General features: G+C 41.4%; 1 protein-coding gene and 1 non-coding gene across 7 annotated transcripts in view; both read right to left on the bottom strand.

Annotated features, from left to right (window-relative positions):
* Positions 1 to 22,950, bottom strand: part of LOC130176242 (FERM domain-containing protein 5) — a 59,472-nt gene extending 36,522 nt beyond the window's left edge. For 3 of the 6 annotated variants that reach the window (XM_056387197.1, XM_056387200.1, XM_056387199.1), the window contains exon 1: positions 22,556 to 22,943. In XM_056387197.1, coding sequence (XP_056243172.1) covers positions 22,556 to 22,657 — 102 coding nt within the window. In that variant the 5' untranslated portion in view covers positions 22,658 to 22,943. Of the gene's footprint in view, positions 1 to 22,555 lie in introns of all 6 variants that reach the window. The other 3 variants (XM_056387201.1, XM_056387198.1, XM_056387202.1) reach the window with 2 other exon arrangements.
* Positions 22,951 to 24,054: 1,104 nt separating this feature from the next.
* On the bottom strand, positions 24,055 to 24,126 carry trnah-gug (transfer RNA histidin (anticodon GUG)). The gene has a single exon. It is a non-coding gene; the product is annotated as a tRNA-His (tRNA).
* Positions 24,127 to 24,204: the final 78 nt, after the last annotated feature.

Genomic DNA, 24,204 nt, shown 5'->3' with positions numbered 1-24,204 from the left:
TTCATTTTTTTTAAATCATTGAATTTGAAGTAAATTTTTGGATTTAATGCTCTTAATGTTCTTAATTTTCTTTATTTTCTTGCATTCTTATAGATTGACTGACAATATTCTTATTTTGAGAATGCTTAATAAAACCTACATCATTTAATAAATACATACATAAAAAAATTACAAAATTACTGTAAAACATTACAGCTTATTAAAGTCAAACCCTGAAATGACTGCAACATTTGTACAGGCCAATACCCTGTACTGTCTCATTCTTCTCCGACCATTAAAATCTTCCAATTCTAATAAGATCATCATCATCAAAATGAGTGTCTTTATAAGAGCCTCCTACTTCACTGGGTAAAATGAGACTCTTGCCCACGGTATTGTAACACACAGTGGAAAAAGTAGGCTGTCAGCGTCACCAAAGATAGAGGGCTCATTGTATTCCACTGTCGAATACCCAACTCCAACTATGATGGTGGTGCTAGGAAACAGTTCTCACAGACAGTCGTTACAGCGAGCAGTCATTGACCAGGACAGATAATAAAATTGTGGTTTTTGTCATACTTTTCCTTTGTCTCAAGAAAAGTTTCCAAAATCTATAAAGCTGATCAAGAGTGTGAATATGGGCAAAAAAAAAAAACTCCCTTCATGTGTAATGCAAATATTTATCATTAATTTATTGCTAGATCAGTGTTTCTTTAAGCCTTTAAAATGCTGCGATGGGTGTATCAACGCTCAGGGGAATGCAGAAGACACCGGTACTGGGTTACATAAGTCATGTTTTCTGCTCCCTGGCCTGAAAGCAATGACTCGTTGCCAATGAATAGAGAGGGAGAAGTGACTGTTGAAAACCAACAAGTCAATACCCTGACAAATTCATGTGACTCAGGTATTGATCATTTTTCACAATAGATGAGTAGCAAATTACCTAATAATGAAGAGAGAGTGTGAGAGTTTAACAACAGAACACAAGAGAAGCTGTGAGTTAACTGATCTCCTGAAGGGAAACATCTACAGTGACTGTGGTTCATTTCACAATTAGACATTATCATAACGTGAACTATTATAATTCAATTTTTTCTCTGTAGCTAAATTTAATTTACTAATTTTTTCTTTCCAATTTCTACCTGATACAACCTAATACTCCTGTCACGAGGCTGCGTCTTCATTTGTTCTATTGCAAACAAAAGATTCCCTGATAACCTTAAAAGTGTCTTGGGGGTTCAAAGGCTTTTCTTATCTTCAGGTCGAGGCTTGTTGAACACCTTGACTACTGCACAGAGTGACTGAATGAGGCCAGTGGATTGATGCTGCAGGTAGGAAGAAATGGGAGTCCGCTGACTGACACACTGGAGAAGTGACATCACCCCAGAGGGCTGATGGGAGTGCAGGTGCATGCTGGTCCAGTCTGCCCAGTTCCGACCTCGTCAGTCAGACAAATAGCATTTTGGCCCTGGAGCATCCTCAACCATCAAAAGGGAGGTGAGTTCGGGAAAGTCACTCAATATCAGCGAAAATATCCTCAGCTACTGTTCCACTTTCATACTAAGAGGATCTCCAGCATCAAGCCTCAGGCTGCAGGATATAGACAAGGTATGTGATGTGTGATAAATATGATGGATGCTGTAATGCCAATATACAATGCTATAAATACATTTAAGTAGCCAACTTCTGTTTTGTGAAGGGAATTCATCCAGTGGTGGTGCTCTGTAAATTGCAATTTGATTTAATTGTTCTAACCCTCATGAAAGCCTCATGAAAGCAGAAGGCTGTAACATGCATTCAAATTATTGCATTTAAGCAGCATACTTCCAGAAACCTTTCTCTGTTTTTGCTGGTAAGACAATGATATTATTTTGTCTCATATTGGAATTCAGAGGACTAAAAACATGGGTAAATGGTTTGGCATGAAGTGTACACAGAGTAAGAGAATGAAAATAGTGCACATTATCTATTTATTGGATGAAAAATCAGTTTTCAAATAAAGAATTGATTCTACTTGGTGTAATAGTGCGCACTCACTGTTTTCCTGTGATGATTAGTAACAACTCTGAGTGCCTTCACTTTACGTTTCACCAATAAATAAAGTGCTAACTCAGCTGGCTAATCTGTCAGCTTGTTTACAACTTGTATAATTGTCTGACTGCTTGTGTTTCTTGGACCTATTTTTAGCAATGTTGCTGCAAACTGATAAACTGTGGTTTTTCTTTTAAGATGTCACCTTGGTTTGTGGTTTACTTTAAATGCCATAGACCATGAACCTCAGCTTCACATATCAAAATCCATACTCAATACAATGATGCATTGCCCCAAACAGTTAAGGCGATGGTTCATCTGTGCATCCGTGCCCTTTTCAAGATGGACAGGACCAAGCAGAAAATTCAAAAAGCAGAACCAGCCTAACTGGTTGAGCGATGCACAAACTAGCAAAGCTGTAGCAAGGAAAAGGCTGGGTCACTTCACAGTGAGCAGCCAAGAGGAACAGATTGCTTCTGCTCTGCATGATCACAGTAGGGACTGGCCTGAAAGGGGTCTTTGTTTGCCCAGGGGGAAGCAAGAATGGCATGGCTTGGCTGCACAGGGTGGCATGTGGTCTGGTGTAACTGGGACCAGGGTGGCGTGGGAGACTGCACTTTTTGCTGCAGGCCCTTTCCCCCTGTCGTTCCAAACTCTACTCAGTCATGCAACTCTGGAAGCAATGATGTCATCCGGCACTGGACGCAGTGGGCAGCCTCCCTGGTGAGTCTCGCTAAAAAATACTGCACCGAGTCCGAGATTTAAAGAAAGGCCCAAGTATTCCTGTGTTTATGTCCTGTGCTCTGTGCTTCATTAAAAATAAAATGAAATGTCTTTGCATGGTTAAATGAGAACAATTTGCTCAGTCATCCTCAATGTCAATTTGTGATGTATTTGCGATGTGTTAACTTGCATCAAATCCCAGTGGGAGATGGTCTGGAAACCAATTACCAAGTTCTATCAACAGAGACGAATCCTTCCATCTGTGCACAATACTATGCATGGATCTCGGTTACATTCCTTTTAAAGGCTAAATAGACAGTTATTCTTGTGAGAGCTGAGCTGAATATGTTTAGGGTGGCGGGTTTGGTAGGGAACGTCCCTCACCTCACACTAAAGCGCACAGAGCGCAGTGGTCCCAGAAGCAAAAGATGTGTCTCAATACCATCATCACCCTCTTTGCCCACTGTGCTCCTGCTGCTGCTGCTGCTGCTGTTCTGCTTTAGATGGATGAGCTGTTGTAAGATGGAAATCTCACAGCCCATAAGACAAGAACCTCCCTAGTCAGCAAAGGAAAATTGGAACTGGGAAGTACGCTGATAGATTGGTCAGCAGACCTGAATTTATGGCTCTGGGGTGATTCAGGCAGCATACCTTCAAAACGGCAGAGATAGGGATTCACTGTTATAAATGAAACATTCATATACATGAAGCCTGGAAACACGCTGACACATTTGATTGAGGACTGAGAAATTTGCAACTGTTGCAATTGTTGAAGAAGCAACATGGACGGTGATATGCACTATCTGCACTCACTAAAATTAGTTTTTTCACTCATCCCAGATTACAATTTAATTCAAACTGCAGTATTTTTCCAGAAAATTTGAAAGAAGCAAGATACAAGACACAATTTCAAACTGAATTGCTAAGCACAAACAGAAACTTGCACCTTCACATCCACTGGACCCGCTTCAATCAGTGTTTGCTGCATTTCATCTGGAGGAATAAAAGGCTTGGGTTGAATAGTGAATACAGCCAAGTTGTTTCCATCCTACAAAAACAACACAGCCACTAAATCAGTTTTAATCCTGTCAAACAACTTCTATTTTTTTGGCTTTTCTTTTTGACTCCCACTAATTAATAAATACTTGTAATCAAATTGTAATCCCTGTTCTGGGATGAACAAGGGCACATACAGCCATCCATTCATTTTCATTATTTGAATTCAATGATGAGACAGAGACAGAGGCATATCACTGGGGTCACACATAATACACACATTTGGATAGTTTTCGAAATGCAGTGAGGGTTGGCTGCTTTTAAAAAAAAACACTGACACACACACACATGCACACACACACACACACACACACACACACACACACACACACACACACACACCAACCATCTGTAACTGGCTGCCTGGTTCAGTGACAGTGATGAATGAAGGTAGGCTGAAGAGATCTAAATGCTTATTGTCATTGCTTAATGTGATTCTAACAATAAACTGCCATTTTAATGATAGATAAACACTCAATTATATTAGATTATTATTATTATTATCATCATCATCACCATAAGCTTTCTTTAGTCCATATCGAAAGACGCATTTGTTATAACAAGCAGTTGTACCTGTGAAGGTAGAGCAGGTTGGCTATCAACCATGAGGCTTGGTAGTTTGATCCTCGGACTTGTCCTGTCCTTGAGCAAGACACTGAACTCCACGTTGCTCCAGATGTGGTTGTCTGGGCAAAAAATGTAAATTACTTTGGACAAAAAGCATTTGCCAATTAAATCTAACACTAAATAAGTGACAGGTTTACATCAAGTAATGGCTGGGATTTTGTGTTGTCATCTTGGCTAATGATGGCAATGTCATAACACAATGTGTGGAGGTTAACAAATTCCCTGGACCAGACCACGAAGTCGGATCGAATTCACTGGGAAACTGCTTTCAAGACAAAAGTCCTCTAAACTCTCACTGTAGAAGCCCAGAGAGAACTAGAAGCCCTGCAAACCACCAGCCTTGATCCCAAAATGCTGATCTCATTACCACCATGTAATCAGCCTTTTTAATGATCAGGGCCCCTTTCAGCCTCCCTCGGATCACGTCATCCATCTGCTCCACTGGGATTCAGTCCTACTCTCCTAGCGCTGAGCCCACTGGAGCACCGGCGCTGGATTAGCAGAATGTGCTAATGCTGCACCCTTCAGGCACTAATTACTGTACCAGAACAAGCGGATTTTCATCTGCGGGCTGTATTGCTCACTGTGATGTGCCGCCACTTGCTGTTGATTTACTGCACGCTGAATTTGTAAATACAGGAAGGGAAGACAGCAGTTTGTTTAGCGAGCCGAACAAAACACGTCAGACATAACAGGTCTGATACCCAGCTTGCATGTCAATTATGGTGATGACTCACAGATTGGGAGATGGGGTGAGAAAACAAACGGAAAAGCATGGTGTAATCATTGAATCACAAATCTAATGACATCTAGCTATGTCATGATGAAGGCATAAGTGTTGCATGAGGTGAGCGAGGAAGTGCAGCATGAGGTGAGACGTAGCTGGGAGCAGAGAGAGTTTGGGCACATATTACACAGCACACCTGGGGAGCAGTGACGAAGTGAGCAGTTGCCATGGTGATGAGGTGCCACAGCATCCCAGAACTCCAAGGACATGGAAATGTCATTTTTCCTTGGCTGCCACTCAGAAACACCATAGATATAGGCTATGAGGCCACAAATTACAACACAAGTGCATGTTTGAGCTGCTGTCATCATGAAGAGTGAATGTAAAGCCATATGATAAAGATGCCATTTCTATGCAATATTTCAACATTAAATGTTGAGAGATATATATTCAAAGATAAGTGCATGTCCATCAATCCCTTACAAACATTAAGCCAACCATATTTCACACCAGAAGGATTATTATTCACATACAACATACAGCAGACAGTAGGGCCGCATCTTCATGGTTCATTGGACTAAAATCTAAAAGCGGAATGTTTTTCTATAATCCTCTCAGGCTAGCGGTTACATAAAACATCTTGATTGAGAGAAATAATCCACTACTGGATATCAGAACAGGGTCAGAGAGAAATAAACCTGCAGAGTGGGCTGTGATCTAAACATAACGGACTGTGTGCAAAAAGAAGTGGAGATGGAGACATAGAACAAAGCAAAACCTGGATTACACCTGCAAAGCTGCATCTGACCACGATCTCTCTGGAGGTTCATGTTAAGAGCGGAAAATCTACTTGATATGTTATGTTATTTCACTGTGGGTTAAATTTCTGCTGCCTTTCGGTGACCTTGTTCTTTAAAAGGAAGGAGGCATCCATCTGTCTTTCTCTGGTGTTGACATACTGAGGGATTTGTGACCATGATATTATATTGTGGGTTTTTCCGAGAGCACCTCTTCTACTATCACCTCTAACACATCACATGCCTAACAAGCACTTACTATGCACCTTTGCTGCCCTTCTTTACCTGATATCCTTGAATTAATTGAATAGATATAGTACTTTGTATGTACACCTAGGTCTCCTACTGCACTGAACCTTTAGTGATGTCCCTCACTTTTAAGTTGCTTTGGATAAAATCATCTGCCAGATGAATAAATGTAAATAGTGTGACAGTCTGCTCTGCCCCCCTGCCTTTCTCTCTCTGCTTCTGTGACTCATCAGGCAATAACCTTAACAAATGACCTTCAACACCCACACTCAGGATAGCAACACTGACAAGATTTACAAAGCACTTTCAAACTGGCCTTCATTTCCTTCCATCTGTCATCTTCCCAATTATGTAGCTCTACCAACATTTATATACTCACGATTCACCTTCTGAACATCTACCAGTGATTTTGATAAAAACCTGTGGGTTGGTGCACTACAGATATGTAATACTGCCTAATGCAGAACAGTATTGGTGGCATGCTGTTCATGCTATACCTGGAGTACTGGTGAGGTTATGCAGTATTGTTGACCAAATTGTCAACCTTGTGCATTTGAGTTTCACAGAGTAGAGATCTAGTGAACTATGTAGTTTCTTTATATTTGTGTTAAAGTGACTAGGGATTACTATCAGTCATGAGGAAAAACAAAACCACCACTATCTGCCATGAGTAAGCGAGGAGGAAAAGTGGAGCAGTACAATATACCAAGAACTGTCCTGAGGGAGAAATGCAATGTGCAGCATGTATATTACTGCCAAAAATGCCTGCGCCTGTTTGAACTGGGCCAAAGAAACATGTTAGCATTGAATGCCTCATGTATTTTAGTGGGACAGGATGTACTCTGAGGACACCGTGTTGTTTTGAGTATAAAATAACCAGTGCTGTTGGTGGGATGAGGTCAAGTGTTGTGTCATTGTTATTGCTGATAACTACCTGTCTGAAAAGGAGCAGATTGTTCCAAAACAGACTGTCTTGTGCAAACAAGACAGGTGTAAACCAAACCTGCCTCCAAGGACAGCGACATGGTGTTCCACCATTTTAACACAGTCTCAAACTACAGTTTACATGACAACCTTATGTCCAGAAAGATTCTTTGGCATCACATACATTAAAAATAACTCTCAGTATAAAAAATTACATCTTATTTACCAGCCAGGCTGAGCCAGAGAAAGATAGTAGAGCACAGTGCATTATGGGCATGGATGGAAGAAGCGATAGATACCCTTACAGCAAAGGCTATGCACTGGTTAAGCAGCTTTTACTGGAATGGACAGACTACTCAGTTTGGATACTCCATCTAATGTTTAATACATCCATGGTGTAAACATAATGTGCATCACAGAGCTGTGACCTTGAACAGCAGAAAGCTTGACTGAGGTATTAACAAAGACATGTGTCGTTGAGACGGAAATAAAACTGGAACAGAGATACTATATAATTCTTCACAGCAGATATTTTGACTTGACCTAACAGGAAAACCACAGGTGTAACAAATAACTTTAATTGGCTCTGTTCCATTTAGGCGTAACAATAAGCCATATCAACTTGAATGACCAAACAAGCCACACAAGAATTTTTATCTGCCCCTTCACAGTTATTGTCTTGTGTGCTCTGATACAGAGACAAGAGTCTTCGAGATAAATCAAATCAAGGTGACGTTTGCAGTGAATGAAGTGGGCAGTGAAGTATTGACTGCAAAGTCTGGCCGACTGTCACAGGGTAAACATCGGCTGACAGCTGGGTGGTAATTACTGCACCATTCACAGAAGGGCACAGCCTTGGCAAAGACTCAAACACTCATATTGTGCCCACACTTCAGTTCAAAAAGATGAAAGTTCAAAACTCTGTGAAATATCAGATACAGGCAATATGTTGATTTCTGCCAAATTAGCAAAAAGTCAATCTTGGCTTTGGTCACGGAGAAGTGACCTACATTTAGTTTCACTGGCTGTGCACTCTCAATTTCTTAGGGGAGTATACTCATATCGTAATATCCAACATCCTCAGTATTCAGTAACAAATACATAATTCATATAGTCACTCATTTATTATTTAGCCACTTGCAACTTTAAGACACAGCCTGGCTGAGGAAATGATGTAATTATTGCAAAATAACAGAGGAAGTACCACATCATATTACAATTTCATCACTGTTAAACCTGCTTTACTGTAGTTTCTTTTAAGGGTGTCCTTGTGTGCAGAAAACTTTTCTAGCATGACTAAGAATCTTAGTAAGAATGCAAGAAAAATGTGCACCGACAACAACTACACCACATTTGTAGCTATAATGAAAGATAATCTCAGCTTGACTTTACCTCCTACAGACCACAGCACCCCTCAGCCATGACTGTCACCACAATGCATCATTAGCAAGCCAGCAATGACAGTCTGGGATTGCGCCCGCCAGAGGAAGGGGGTAATGGGATGTCCTGAAGGGCACTCCTGGGGGCTTTCCATAAAGCTCTGCTGCCACTCTTCAGTTAGCTACCCTCATTAATTATAGAGACCAGTTAATGCCTACTGTATAAAAGGCGTTTCAGGAAAGCCCAGAGGAGCCAGGAGTGAGAGCAGTGGTCAATGAGGATGCTGCAAAACTCAGCAATTCACTCACTCATTGAAACACTATACCGGGAGGACATGAGTCAAACCACACAGAGAAACCAAAGGTCCAGGTATATTTCAACCATGTTACTACTGATATTAGCAATGTCTAGGGGTGACAATACTTGCTCTGAAAACACAAGTTTTGAACAAAAACACAGCTAAAGAAACAAGCTGCAAATACAGAAAACAAGCGATTAGGCTGCAAATCTTACTACTAAGTCACAACACAATGGAAATTTCTGAGGGACAATAAAACTGATGACTGAACATGCTAGTGATAAATAAAAGGCTAAACTTAGGTGTGTAAGGTGCACGTATTTGCATCATTTCTTTATGTTGCCTTTATTTGCCTGTATGCCTCTATTTGTCAAAATGGCAAATGTGTTTCTTCATTTGCTTGTTTGCTTTTTGCAGCTTTACTGCTGATTACATGTTTAGCGTCTTGTTCATGTTGTTATGCCACGATTGCTGACATTGGATGAGCCTACAAAAAAATAGCAACTGGAACATCTGCTTTGTGCCTTGTTGTGAGCCTTCGATCAGAGGAGGAGGCCATAGGCTACATATTATGTAATGTGGTAAACTTCTAAGACTCCTTTGGCTTGAAAGGCAATAAAACTGTAGCACAGCATGAGCAACACAATCAATCCAAGACACAGCGTTTGTACGAGGGGCACCGACAGATCAGATAATGATAGTCACAGAATGTGTTCATGATTCATTAGCTTTGCATTGTGCTTGAGGCAGCATGTGGGCGGAGGTGGCCAGGCCAACTCCTCTGTGGAGTTTATTCTCTGTACCTGCACTGAGGAATGACTGGTGCTAAAAATAGCTAAGCTCACCACAAACCGGACCACAGCATCATCAGCATCATCAGCATCATCAGTATCCCCACAGCCCACAGGATAACTATTGATCTCTGTATTGAGTGGACCTATCCTCATTTAATTGCACAGCAATTTGGATATCAACTATGATTCATGGATTGTTATGATACAAAAGCTGAAATTTTAATTTAGTCTTATACAGTTACAAAAAATATTATGCAAATAGAAACAACTGAGAAGATGTGTGAAGCGTTTTGTACTGGCCTCATACCATCTCATATTATATGAAAATATTGCAGCTGGTCTTCCCCTCTTGCACTGTATACACAGCCGAAGAGGCCTGGGGCAAGCAATCACTCTTTCCTTCCAAATGAGTTGTGGAGACTGACTTGCTGGGTAGCTGTGCAAACAGCCCTTTATTCCCTTCAGCGGCACCTGTCTCCCACCCTGGGGACTGTGGGGAGCTCCATGAACACCATTTATTGAGAGGGAAGGACCACTGTTGAAACAATCCCCTCCAGACTGCTATTCTCCTGCCATATGGCACACCTCTGTCTGTGTACTCAGCCAAAACAAAGACACAGAGCTGCTACCAAAGGCTAAAATTATTTGCTGAGGTCTTTTCTTCCTACAAATTCTGCAGAGTTTCAGCGCCACCACAGCACATATCATGGGCACACAACACGCAATGAGAAAAACTTAACCTTGACTGCTTCAAGGGTCAGTTTGCAGCTACAAATGCACTCATGTTTTCATCTGAAGGCCAATCTTTTTTAAAGAATCATCTCAGACTTAAATCATGTTGCCCTTAAGCTTTCCTCAATTGTTTTTTAGATATCGGACAGCACAACATATTGTGTATGTGCATGCCACAAAAATAGACACTCTTAAGATGCTGGTGTTATTTTTGTCCTTGCTAGTAATGTGGCTTTAGGTGCAGCAATGTCGACTGACCTGTCCACCACATTGGTCCAGACTGAACTATCTCAACTCCAATTAAATGGATTGCCATGAGATTTGGTACAGATATTTATGGTAGAGGAAGAAGTTGACTCTTAACTTACTTGAGTTTATCTAGCACCAAAAGCACATCAAAATGTACACTCATCCTGTGAAATATCTCAACATCTACTGGATGAACTGAAGTGAGATTTTTTTTACAGATGGTTCCCACATAATGTAAACTCGTAACTCTGGTGAACCCTTGACTTTTCCTCCAGTGCCATCATGACATCAACATTTAAATTCATCCAATACATTGGTTTATGACCAAATACCTGCAACACTTACGGCATCATCATCAGGCTCAGCTGCACTTTGTGTGCAAAGTAGCAAATGTTAGCATGCTAACATGCTAAACTTAGATGGTGAACATGGTCACCATCTTAGTTTAGAAAGGAGGAAAAGTGGAACAGGGCTTCCCCATTCCCTTCCGTCACTGGTCAACAGCCTGGTCAACTTTGCATCGAGTAAACATCACCATGTTAGCATTGACATTGTGTTTCCATACCAGTGCTAGCTTTTAGCTTAAAAGATCGCTCTTCTGCACAGGGCAGCTAGCATGGCTCTCGCCTTTAACCATAAACAGGATTTTCTATTTTCATAAGCTTTCATAAATGCGACTTTCCCTCTGGTGAACATCTTTCTGTTTGGGTTGCTGATGTACACTCTAACAATGAACAATGTGTGTAATATGGATTTTAAGTGCCATTATTCCACATACAATTCTTCCAGAGATTAATTCCAGACAATAGTGGCATCAGACCATGGTCGCTTAGAACTCTCAATGTGATATTTGGTTTGAAATAAAGGAAATAAAATAAATAAAAACAATACAATAAAAAAAAAAACTAATCTCTAGTTTTACATAAGAGCGAGCAGGCTGATGGCACGTAAGATATCGGATGCTATATTCAGTCAGTCATGTCACAAGAGAGACATGCACATTGATAATCATATGCACAACTGTTAAACCCTAAATCCATGTCACTACTTGGCCTGAAAACCCATTTTCCTCAAGACCTTCAGTTGTTCAGAGCTTATGCTGGTTCCTAATGTGATTTTCTTGTGCTAGATGTGGGAATATCTCCTGTTACAATTACAAACATTATCCGGCACAGAATGGAATTTTCTGAACCAAATGAAAAGATGCAAGTGATTGAGTCCATTATGTATTCACTCTCCACTATAGTCAGTGAGGCGTGTCGGCAAATGGAGACAGGGGGCATTGAGGTGAGGAGAGCAGAGGAGAGGAGAGGAGAGGAGAGGAGAGGAGAGGAGAGGAGAAGAGAGGAGAGGAGAGGGGAGGAGAGGAGAGGAGAGGAGAGGAGAGATACCCAAATAACAAGTCTTTATCTTGGCTTGTTGTCTAATATATCCAGACACACAACCTAATGAACCAGGAATAATGAGAATGTTTTTCCTTAACTCCAGCAGCTGTTGTGGCTAGAGGAGGAGGACACCTGGGAAATATGTTGTGACAGGCAGTGGTTGCCCTGGTCATTGAGAACCAGAGCCTGGCTGGTTTCCTGGCTGGCCTACTAATCGGGGACCTAACAGATGACACAGAAAGAAATTCCAAAGGAGTAATTCAAAGAAGCAATGTGATATGATTTCTCCTTGTGATGCTGTTATGTGTGAGACCGTCAAATCTTTTACCAAGCCTCAGTGTGAAACAAAGTAACAGCCAAGGCTGCAACTAATTTATTTCCATTGTCAATTCATTTACTTATTTTCTCAATATATCAATCATTGTTTTCTTCATAAAATGTTAGAAATTTGCTATAAAAAAAGACCCTTACAGAGGCCCAAGGTGACGTCTTCATATTGCTTGCTTCATCTGACAACAGCCCCATGCCAAAATATTTTTAGTATACTCTCATATAAGACAGAGAAAAGCAGCAAATTCTCATAATGCCATCTGCAGGAAGTGTATGGGCCTCAGCACCAAGCACCAGCACCACAAGCACCAGCTTAGCACAATAGAACATGCTTGCCAACTGCAAATCAAGCCATCTTTTCTTTTTGACTTCAGCACCACAGCAAAACAAGTGGTGTTAATGGAACCATCACACAAAACACAAAAAGCTATGATAGCAAAAAATAAATGAAATACCTGTATAATCCCTATTAGCACATTGCTACAATATAACTAAAACAGTCTAATGTTGTTGTTTTTTTTTTACAGGAGAAAGAAGTAATCTTATAATACACCTGAGGGTGAGATTTGGCTGCAGCAGAAGTAGACATTTATGGTCATACTGTCACATGCATTACAGGCTTGCACCATTTCCAAGCCTCTGTATAAAGCACTTACAGTTGCCTTGTGTTTGAATGGTGCTATATAAATAAACTTGCCTTTCCTTGCCTGAGCAATCAAGGGATCTCACAGGACTTCAGCACACATAAACGTCTGCCCTTCTTGCAAGCATCAGAAAGGTAACACAAGTAACTTAAGGAAATTAAACTGTAGAGTGGGAGAATCTTTGCTTTGATTCATTTCATAAAAAAATAAAAAAAAATAAATAAAAAAACTTTTAATTTCAAACATAATCTGCTGTTTGTGTTCTTCATCAAAACACATTTACTGAATTGACCCAGAACCTGCAGTGGGCAGCTGGCTTTCTGTCTGTGGTTTGTTGTGTATTTCCACTGGCCAGCCTCTTTGTCTCCTGCGTGTGTTCATCTTTCTCCTCTCCAGAGACACTCATCTCTTCTGACTGCTGCGCTGACACACGCACAAAGGAAAAGGAGACTGATTGCATGCATGAATAGCTGTTAGTGTAATCTGCAGGCCCAGACACACGTGGAACAATGGAAGCTAGCCAGGCCTTTATTTGATTCTAAGATTGAATAAAATATTGACAGATGGATGATATTGCATGCAAATATACCTCAATAAATATATGCACATAGATTAACAGAATGCAAGCATACAGTGCTAACTCGCACAATTAATGACTCTCATAAAGCAACTCATCCTCAGCCTGTCATCTATCTACCCAGTGGAAAACACAAGTCCTTCTGGTGGGTGGGTGGCAAATTAGACTTAGATGAATTAAAGATTCTGTTGCAACATTACACATGGATCTCTTCGAGCTCCTCCGCTCTCTGCCTTTCTCATTTTCATAAGTGATTTGTTCGACTGTGTGCCTTGGCACACCTGAGAAAAAGCACATACTGTTGCTCCTCTGAGCAGAGAGATAGAACACAGTGCAGGAAAGCTGGAGTGAGATCCACAGAGAGCGAACAGAGCTTGTGCTCTCAGTGCGGCTCAAGTAGCCCTCTTCATGGGCTCCCAGCCACATCTGTATGAGGATGACAGGGTCTCGTATTTCTCTGAGAGCTTAACGTTCATTTGTGAGAGTGCATGTGGCTTTTGATAGTGACCACTTTTACTGTGATGCTCAAGATCAGTCACCAACAGTGACAGCACCAACCTGTAAAACACATTCTGCCAGCTGCAGTCTCCTCACAGGGGATGCATTTAATTTATCCTTATGAATATTAAAGAGGGATAAAGTAATGCCATTCCTCCTTCATTCATTACAATTATGAATTATTGTCAATAGCATTATTATTGTTATTGTTTAAGCATACACTGGCGTTCAAACTATTACAATTCGGCACTGAAGAGAGTGGAAACAAAACATGGCCCACATTGGATACCAGTGAGAATTAAAGTTCTAGCTTTACTGTCAGCATGTCAGTTCAGACACCTGGAACTGTGGAACATCTGAACATGTCAACACTGGGCACCAATGCCCTTACCTGATACACCAGATCATACTTGCACTGATACTGAGCAGAGCATCCCTAGTTTACACATTTCCACAATTTTCCTGTTCTGCCATCACAAAATCACATCAGTTTCACATTCTTGTTCTTAGCCACAGGAGCAGAAACTTGCTTTTGTCCTCTGCAGCTGCAGTGGACAGGTTGTGCATTCTGTGACACCTTCATGCAAATCGCTACTGCACCCAGCTGTAACTTGCCTAACCTCTCTCATCACTGAAGGGCTTTTGCTGACGTGAAGCTTTTTTGTTTATTACACAGATCTTGACAAACTAATAATGTGCACCAAATCTCAGGACACCGGGCATTAAGATGCCATACTCGCCTCAAAGGTCGCTTAAAACTGGGAATTTATGTGCTCTATCTAGTCCTCTACTGAACTTCTTGTCTGCATGCTTCATACTTTAGTTTTCTATACATGACTCTCTGTCTGGTGGAGTTAAATGGACAAAGTGGAAAATCGGGCTATACATATTATGTTCTGTTTAAAAGAAAAGGAGAAAATAAGATACCAAGCATAATTTGGTCTTCTCAACACAAAGCCTGAGGGAGCTGACAGTTCTTCATTGGAGGATCTTTTTACTCTTTACTAAACATATTATATTTGACTTTTATGAACATAAAGTCATCTTTCCGGGCAGTCAAAAGAAAACACCAGAGGTAATACCACAGTCTTCTGAAGCTAAATCCAGGAGGAGCAGGATTCATGAATCAAGCTGCCTTATGAAAGTCAAGTGACATCCATATGAACACTGAAAACCAGAGGCTACAGCCAACCTTGGAATATGCCTTGGCCTGTAAGCCGAAAACAGCAACACAAGCCCAACTCTACACTGAGCTGTAATGTTTCATTCCTCTAAGCAACAGAGCAAGAATACTGCACATTTTATCTAGAAATTCCAAGAGAAAATCGATACCAATCAAATAATGGCTACTTATTGTATGAGCAAGTTCTTCCTTGTTCATTTTAAGAACAACAGCATAGAAGACATGTATAATGGCACAACTGGCGGACTTAAAAACAGTAGTTGTCACTATGCCTTTAAAAACATTTGGATACCCTGACATACAAACAGTTTCCTGAATAGCAATGACCACAATGAAAACATCGCAGAAGTGAGATGCCACAGAGCGGGTAAATCTGCTGAGGAGACAAATAAAACACAAGACAATGAGGCATGGGCGGAGGAATAGGAAGATGGAGGGAGGAGGGTAGGAATGGCAATCATTATATCAAAAAACCCTGCGGTGAAGCTGTGTGCAGCAGTACCACACGCCTGATGACACAGAGAGACAGAGAGGTGACCTGAGGATCAGACCAAGTACCAGTAGGACAAAAGGGATAAACAAGAAATATGTCTCATAAATAAAACGGCCCATTCTTTCTGTTGAAAAAGGCTCCTTTGAGGGACATCAAACTTAAATGATGCAATGAAGACTCAACTGAGAGTTTAAGATGAAATGAATCTCTCCACCTTGCTCTCTGTCACTGTCTTTCACTGCTCTATTGGCTGGAGTGTCACGGCTGTCAACCTACATCTGATTTCAGCTCAGCACCTGGCCTGACGTGCTGACGGCACCCACATTACTATTAATCTCCATCACAAAGCAACTTTTATGTTGGAGAATGCGACTAAGGATTATTCACAAGTAACAACACTGTTGGTCCGTCAGAGAAGAAGTGTACGCAGGTCTGTTAAAAACTTTAAGAACGTGAAAAAATATCTTAAACAATACCCACATAGCTGATGACAGAATAAGAATACAAATGCATACAAATACACAGTAGATCACTACATTTGTAATCTGCTGCTGTTGCAGTCTAAGTCAACAAAAAGTGCAGTTCTGCTGTTTTTCACTTAGGGTGTCGTAGTAGAGGCATATCCCTGTGTTTCCTCATTAGTCTGCAGAGGCACAGGGCCTTGAAGTACAGCGAGACAAAGGCTGGATTCTCCCAAACAGCAGAGGGCACCGAGGCCCAAAGACAAACAGGACCAGAGTGATGAGGGGGACGTAGAGAGGAGGGGATAAAAAGGATACTCTGACTATGCATAGCAGCCTAGTGACGCTCATCAGAAAGCTGAAAACTTTTTGTTTTCAAAATTCAACCCAAATAACATATTCCGTGTTGTGTAAAATCATTGAACACCAAATTAAGTTACAAAGACAACATCGGCAATCACATTTCATTCTCCTTCTAAATTTGCATTCGTTTAGACAACGTAGGATAAATAAGGTTTAAAAACAGTATTCCATTAGCAGCTGGCTGCAAAGCTGTGATCAAGCAGTCTATGGTCCCAAAACAAAACATGAGGATAGTTACACAACACAAATTGCTCTGCACGAAATCTGTTATAAAACATAACCCAATATTCAATATTAAAAAGGCTGTTACATTGTCCTCCTACAGTAAATGCAGAGCCTGACACAACACTGCAATTAAAATTCTGTTTGAGATTAGATTGAGCTCACAAACTTTTCAAGGTCAGCATCTAAAGATGGCTCTTATCTGATTATCTCTCTGGCTTGAGGTGGTGCATCACTCCTGTGCATCATGACTGCAGGTTACAAACACCCATCATTATCTGTAATTGATCAGAGCTTAACTCAACACTGTTTTTCCCTTTTAAATGAGTTAAGCTATCTGAGGTTCTCCATTTTGCAATCCCCACCAAGAGTTGCGCTGCACCTCGGTAATTCATTTATGAGGGCCACTGAAGTATATAAATATCACCACCAAGCTATGCAATCTGTTTGCATTAGTATGGCTGTAGGCTATCTCATTTTAAAGTGAACCTTGGCTTGCTAGGGGAGCAGGACCATCAACTCTTGTCCACTTCTCTTATTATCAGACCAGTCATCACCACGGGAATATATAGCTCTGGAAGAAGGTTTAATATTCATGCTTCCAGGTGGAGCATAACCTCAGGCCCCTCTGTTCTTCTTTATACACAATACATCTCAGAGAGCACAATGGAGGGCTCAGCAGACTGCTACCGACACACTGACAGACTGCCTGCCTGCTCTCCATCCTGCCCACACACACAGACACACACAAAGAGACACTGTTGGGAATAGGAGAGGGCCATTTGGTGAGACAAACCTAAACAAGCTCTGCACCCACATTTACTGGTCTATGACAAGTGCAACAGATAATGACAGGTGATAACATTTCTCAGAGAGAAAAACAAGAAGAAAGTGTTTATGTGTGTAAGCTCATGTTTTAACGGGTGCGCACCAAAAGACTCATTTGGCATCCTGTCTTCAGTTAAGCTCTTTCATGAATTCCAGTAAGCCAATGCAGGTCAGGCAGAGTTTAATTTCCCTGTCATACCTCGCTGGAGTATCAAGAGCTGTGTGTGAGACAGCAGTGAAACACAAGGGGGAGATTAAGAAACACATCCAACGGCAGCAACAGAGCAGCAGCCCTTTGCCACCTTGATACGATGCATCAGCTCTTTCATTATCAACAAAACATGACCGATAGAGTGTGAATGGCAAGTGGCTGCTCCCAAATATCAAATCCCCATGAAAGAGATTGGAGAGGGCTACATGCTGGGGCTGTTCTGTCCTGCTCTGCTGTGATAGATGCTACACTGATGTAATCCTTAATCGCAACCAGCCATGCGCCATAGGTTGAGCCAATCGTGATGCTGGTGAGCAGTGATGCTGGTAAACACAAGTGACGTTCTCATGAGGTTAGTTCTCATGAAACATTCAGACCTAGCACACATTTTAATCATTCATATGAAGCATAGCAACAGTGTGTCAGCTGCCGTGAGCTGTGAGCGCACACACACGCATGCACGCACACACACACACACACACACAAACACACACACACACACACACACAGTTGACATATTGTATGCCTAGTGTGGTGCAGGACACTTCTGGAGGTCCTGACTCTGCAAAGTCAGCAAAAACAGTCACCTGCAGTCACCAGGGATCTCTCAGATGTCACATTGGATACTGAAATAACAATAAAATAAAACATCTTCATACTAAGCTAGCTCCATTCACGGACAAAGATCTTAGGTCAAGATTATTTTGTTATTGTTATCTTTTTTTGATATGCATCCACTCAAATACATTGACGCAGTCAGCGACAACAAAATAAAAAAAAATTTAAAAATTGGTTTGTGTATCTTACCTCAATATTTTTTTGGTACGGATGCAAATGTGTCCATGAGTACTGAAAAGGGTTAAGTATCAAAACCAGTGTCGTTTAGGGATAGACCCATTTCTTAGCAGATATTCTTAATTGTCATAGAATGAAAAGCACATAGTTTAGTAATTAATTATGGCTTTGTTCTGCTCAAGTGTCCCAGTAAACCAAGATGCACAATGCCAGGACCCTGAGTAGAATTCAGCTATCATAATTTTTTCTATTTACATTTTTCCTTTTCCTATTGTGACATGTCAAAATGTCTTCTGTGAAAAGGCTTATAAGCACCAAAACCTAAATATAATACCTTCACTACAGTATCAGCACATGATACCTAGTACTAAATGCACTTGCCGGTTTTCCAACATATCTAGCTTTTCATGTGAACTTTAACACAGCCAGACATGTCTAATGTTATAGACCGACTGTCTAGAATATCTGTGATGATAATAGTATCACAAGCGGTACAAAACTGAATGTGTGTTAGGGGAACAGTGGGACAGTCCCAAGATAGTCCTGGTTAGTGTGGGCATGGCATCAGTCACCACACCATCAGTGCCCTCCAATGGCATTCAGGGGGTAAATTACCTTTCTGTGAGCGCTAACGGCCAAGTCTTTGTCAGGGAGTCAGAGTAAATGTGGAGTCACCGTAGCAACAGCTGGGATCCTGGCACCATGCTTCAAAGTAAAGCACCCCTCAATACACAGAGAGAGAGAGAGAGCGAGAGAGGAGCTACCATCCCCCGGCGGTCTCCTCACCAAGACATTAGCACCCAGGAGAACTTGTACAGCATTGATTTTGGTCACTGCGGTAGCGAATGGGCAGAAAGACCTACACTAACTCTTTATTATTTTAGCACAGACTTCAGACCACGCTCCATTTTTTTTTTTAAACTTTTCACTTTTGTGTTGATTTAAGTGACACTACCCTGAAAACTGGTGGTTGTGGTTTCCTCAAACAAACAGAAAATGAAGGGAAATCGCAGCTTTCACCAGGTGCAAACTATAATTAACTCTGCATCTGGAATAGAATGGGCCAGATCACTGTGCTGACAGCCATTCAATAAATTCGTAATTAATTAGAAGCACAATGACAAAACACTGGTAGTTTTCAGGATGAGTAACAGAGTTACACGGGTGAAGGTGAAATTAAGTACGCTCTGCATCTTTCATCATCTCATTTACTCTCTATGAGCATTTGAAAAAATCCGAATCAGCAAAATCTTGGGAAAATATAAATCGTCAGAAACAACAGGGCTTGGGGTGGAAGAAAGCTTAAACACACCCTACTTTCTCTGTTTTAAAAAAAGCTGTTCAAACAGCCAAACAATCCTTTTAGGGATAAACAATAGTTTCCCTGTGTCTGTGCAGTCTGTCTTTCTCATTCTCTTTCTGCATCTTCTCCCCACACAATATTCACAGCAGGCATAGAGACATTTTACTGTGACATCAGGCATGGAGACATTTTAAGAATGGAGATCTGGAAGAAATATTGGAAACTGACTGTGTGAGATCTTTATATGCAAAAGCTGGGAGATGGAACTTTTAAGGCGAACTCAGGATAAACAACCTACTTTTAATTGTCTTAGACTCATCGATAATGCACCTGACAGAACTACATTAGATTAATGTTTAAATTTTGCTTCAGGAGAAAGCCCACAAACAAAAGAGAGTATGTGTTGTATTTATATTGATATTTCATTAACTGTATGGCATTTTCTTTAGGTGTGATTTATCTGTTAGTCTGACATGTCAAAAAATGTGAGGCATTGCTACGTCTCAGTCTGACTCTCTGCTGCAATACTGCATTAAAATCAGAATAGAAGAGGCCTGAGGGCAAATGAGGATTTCAAGCACTTCCATCAACCTGCGACTACATGAGGACCAAATCTACAAGGCTGAGTAATGAGTGCTCACTTTTTCCTCCCCCCCAAACATAGTGGGAGATCCATAATTCATTGAAGCAAAACTTAAGCTCATGCATTACAGCTGCCACTGCTTTAAAAAGATGTGCACATTTTCTGCCCTTCTTTTGAATGTCCTCAGTGCTCCGCTTTAGTCCACGCTTATTTTGTGTTTCTAACTTCAGCTGAAGGTGGCTTTAATAACACGGACTCCATGGAGATGACTCTGTCATTGAAGAAGATGATACCTGGTTTAATGTCAGAGAATGGAAGAAGGCTAACTTAAGCCAGGGGCAAATTTGAATTTGGAGCCATTTAACAGTTTATGGAAAAAAGGACCAGAGAGTAATGGAAGCAGGTCTAGTGGGAATAAAATCTAAATGCTAAAAACAGGATAGGAAGGTGAAAAGGAGTAAGAGGGAGAGACAGAAACACATAGAGAGGGAGAGAGAGATAGTGAGACACTGAGAATATATGACCTAGTTATGCCTTTTACTTTGCATTCCCTAGTCTAGGTGTCCTGGTATCCTAGGTGATTTGGGTTTTGGGGAGGCCAGGAGGCTTGAAGGAAGGAAGGGCAAAGTTAGAACTAAACCAGGAGCATGCTCCAGTGGTGTGGCTAGTCAGGTGGATTAGCCTGCTCCCTCCCAGGGCAAGGTTAGACAGAAGCATAGTCAGGATGCCAGACAGTCACAGCAGAGCCAGAGCATTCTCCTCTTTCACTCCACTCCCCTCCTTCCAGCCTGCTGACGTCAGCCACCCAGACCACACGACTATGCTGCAAACAGCACACCTGCTGGCTTCACAGTCCATCTGGCCCAGCTCCATCTCTGGCTCATCTCGCCAAGCAGAAATGCAGGTCTGTTTACAACCTGGGCACACAGTCACGATCCTACAGTAATTGCAGTATCTATTTCATGGTGGCTCATGGCAGAAAGGAGGCGTTATTGCAGTATACCCTGCTGATGATAACAGATATCAAAGTGACAAAAACATGCATGTCTTATTAATGTTTTATTGTTCCACATATCAGGTTAAATATTTCTTTTGTATGTTATGGAGCAGCTTTAGTGTGTCTACATGTTGCTGACTACTCAGAAAATTCACTCAGGATTTCCTCACGTCTCTTTCCTACAAGCACACACCATCCACAAAGAGAACAGTTTTGCCTTGTAATTGATGTGACAAGCCCTCTCACCTACTTTTTTATGAAATCAGCATGAACATGAAACTGCACAATCATCAAAGCAAGGCTTCTGCTCGTGGAATAAAAGGCAGAAAAAGACATTTTTAATATCAGGGCCTTGTCTTGTTTTCACCTTTCAAAGCAATCTGTCTCAGCTGACAATATCAATTGTTGTAAGAAGAAAACCACCATAAATGCACTATAAAAGCTGTGATCTCAAACTGATAAAATTCAATCCTGCATCAACATCAAGTAGCACCTTTTAGCCATGCTTTTACCAGTGTGGATCTACAAGAGCCACATTGTGTAACTTAGTAGGCATGTTTTCCAGAGCGGCAATGGGATACCCTATGTGCATTATTGATGTCAAAGATTCAAGGGAAACTGCATGAGCAACAACATTAAATGGATGCGTTTAATACCAAAAAGCAGTAATACAGCCAGCAACTCTACATCAAGCAAAGAGACAAAGCAAAATCCCTCCAAAAAACGCCTTTTCAGTGACAAATTTTCAAAGTGTAAAGTGCTTTAGGCATCCCATCAACCTGAGCTTGAGGGAAATGCAATGTCTGACTTACAGAGCTCCCTGACGTCTCAAAGCCTGCCACCAAATTCATTGATGGGATCTGGCAAGGATGGGTCATGTGGAGGAAGTACATCCCCCCCTTGATTCAACCTTATGTTATTTGAAATGACAAAAATAATTCTACACATTCCTATTCAGGGTCAGCTATTTCCATTGGTAGACACCAGCAGGACATGCAGGCACTTGCTGTCTCTTCAGCTCAAACACTCGCCTCTCTGTCTGCCAGGTCAGACACAATTGCAGCGCTATTCAGTGTTCTGCGGAGTGAATAAAACTGTGGTCGACAGGTGACTAACCTGAATGGTGCAAGTATATTCCGTATCATCCAGCAGTCTGACGGTGCAGCTGTATTCCCGCTCAAGATTCCTGATGCTGCCACTCATGAATCGGCTCAACATCTTCTCGGGAGGGATCGCTGCTCTGCGTCTAGGACCAGAACAATAAACTCAACGCCAGCGTGCAAGTGAATGTCACATTGACCACACTCCCCGGTCCCCTAAACGACCAGCAGCTACGTATTCAGCCGCCGAGGCGTGCACCATTGTTGTCCCGATAAGTTTTCGTGCAGTGGGCCCGTGCTAAGAGCAGAATCCAAGGATGCCCGCATCCAGATCCAGAGGCAGCTCAGCCCTGTAGTGTGTCTGTGGTCGAGCCGAGGATTATCTCTCACCACTCACCGCTGCCACTTGAGCAAGCGGGCGGGTCCCAATGAAAACTGACGTCAAAGTGAACCAACGGCAGTGTGTGGCTTTTTGTCTGTGCTCTAATATGCTATATTGTTTTTCTAAACGACGCAATTTGTCCTGGCACAATTGCTACCCTGTTTAAAGAAATGGCATAGTCTTCTGTTATGAAAAAACTGTGGTGGAGAAAATGCACACATCCAGAAAACAAAGGCTAAACTTCTGTAGGCTGAGAGGTCTAAGTTATACATTATGGGTGTGATTAGGCCTAAATACAAAAGATAAAATATCTCCTCAGTTAATTTTGTGAGGAGCACCAGAAGCTACATGTGAATAGAAAATATGTATAGCGCATAATCTTGTGGGGTAGACTATTTCCCTGTGATTGCAATCCTTTGCAAAGGAACCAAAACTAGACTGGTAGGCTGCTCAAAAACCACTGGCCTCGGGAGTCAAAGCACTCTAATGGTTTCCTAAAACTTAATGTTAGCCACCCTGTGAGGTGGACAAGTCATTTTTATCTGAACTGTTCCTGTCATAGTTGGTGAATATTGAATGTATTAGACTGCCACCTGCAGGTCAGTCGTCGTTAGTGCGCTTTAAAAAGACCTTGAGGTCTTATAATAAATCTATGGAGTGAACCCGTGAATGAAAGTAATGAAAATGCATTTGGACTACTGTCTGGACCTTTAGGGGTTTAAGAAGGGTGGTGCAAGGCCCCTGGAAAAGCGGTGTAATTTTACTGTCATTTAATTTATTTCCATTAAACTACATTTACGCCTATACGTTATACAATGGCATAACTTCATTAATGCTTTGATTACAGCAAGAAATAAAGGCTAAAATTTACTTTCAGTGGTGTGTAAGTTTTTCATCCTTACTCACGTTCAATTTACACGTCAGTCATCAAGCTAAACGGTTAAGTGGCAACTAAACCATTTGAGACAATTGTAAATGGTCGGGGAGCCCAACATAAAAATCCAAAACTTGTATAACAGCGTTAGGTTTTCATCAAATTGGTATGGTAAACTACAGTACCAGCACTGGAATTAGAATCACAATAAATATCTGAAAATCAAAAAAAAAGAAGAACCCCTTCATTGGTGATTCTCTGCCGTGACCCGGATTCGAACCGGGGTTGCTGCGGCCACAACGCAGAGTACTAACCACTATACGATCACGGCGAGCTAGTGGGGACTGGTGCACAGCGTGGATAATCTGTCTATAAAAAGGACCTACCTGTGCTCGTATGTTGTGACATC

This window comes from Seriola aureovittata, chromosome 10 (assembly GCF_021018895.1).
Source record: "Seriola aureovittata isolate HTS-2021-v1 ecotype China chromosome 10, ASM2101889v1, whole genome shotgun sequence".
Taxonomy (NCBI): Eukaryota; Metazoa; Chordata; class Actinopteri; order Carangiformes; family Carangidae; genus Seriola; species Seriola aureovittata.
Note: the sequence above shows the minus strand (reverse complement) of the source record. Positions and strands in the feature narration are given on the sequence as shown.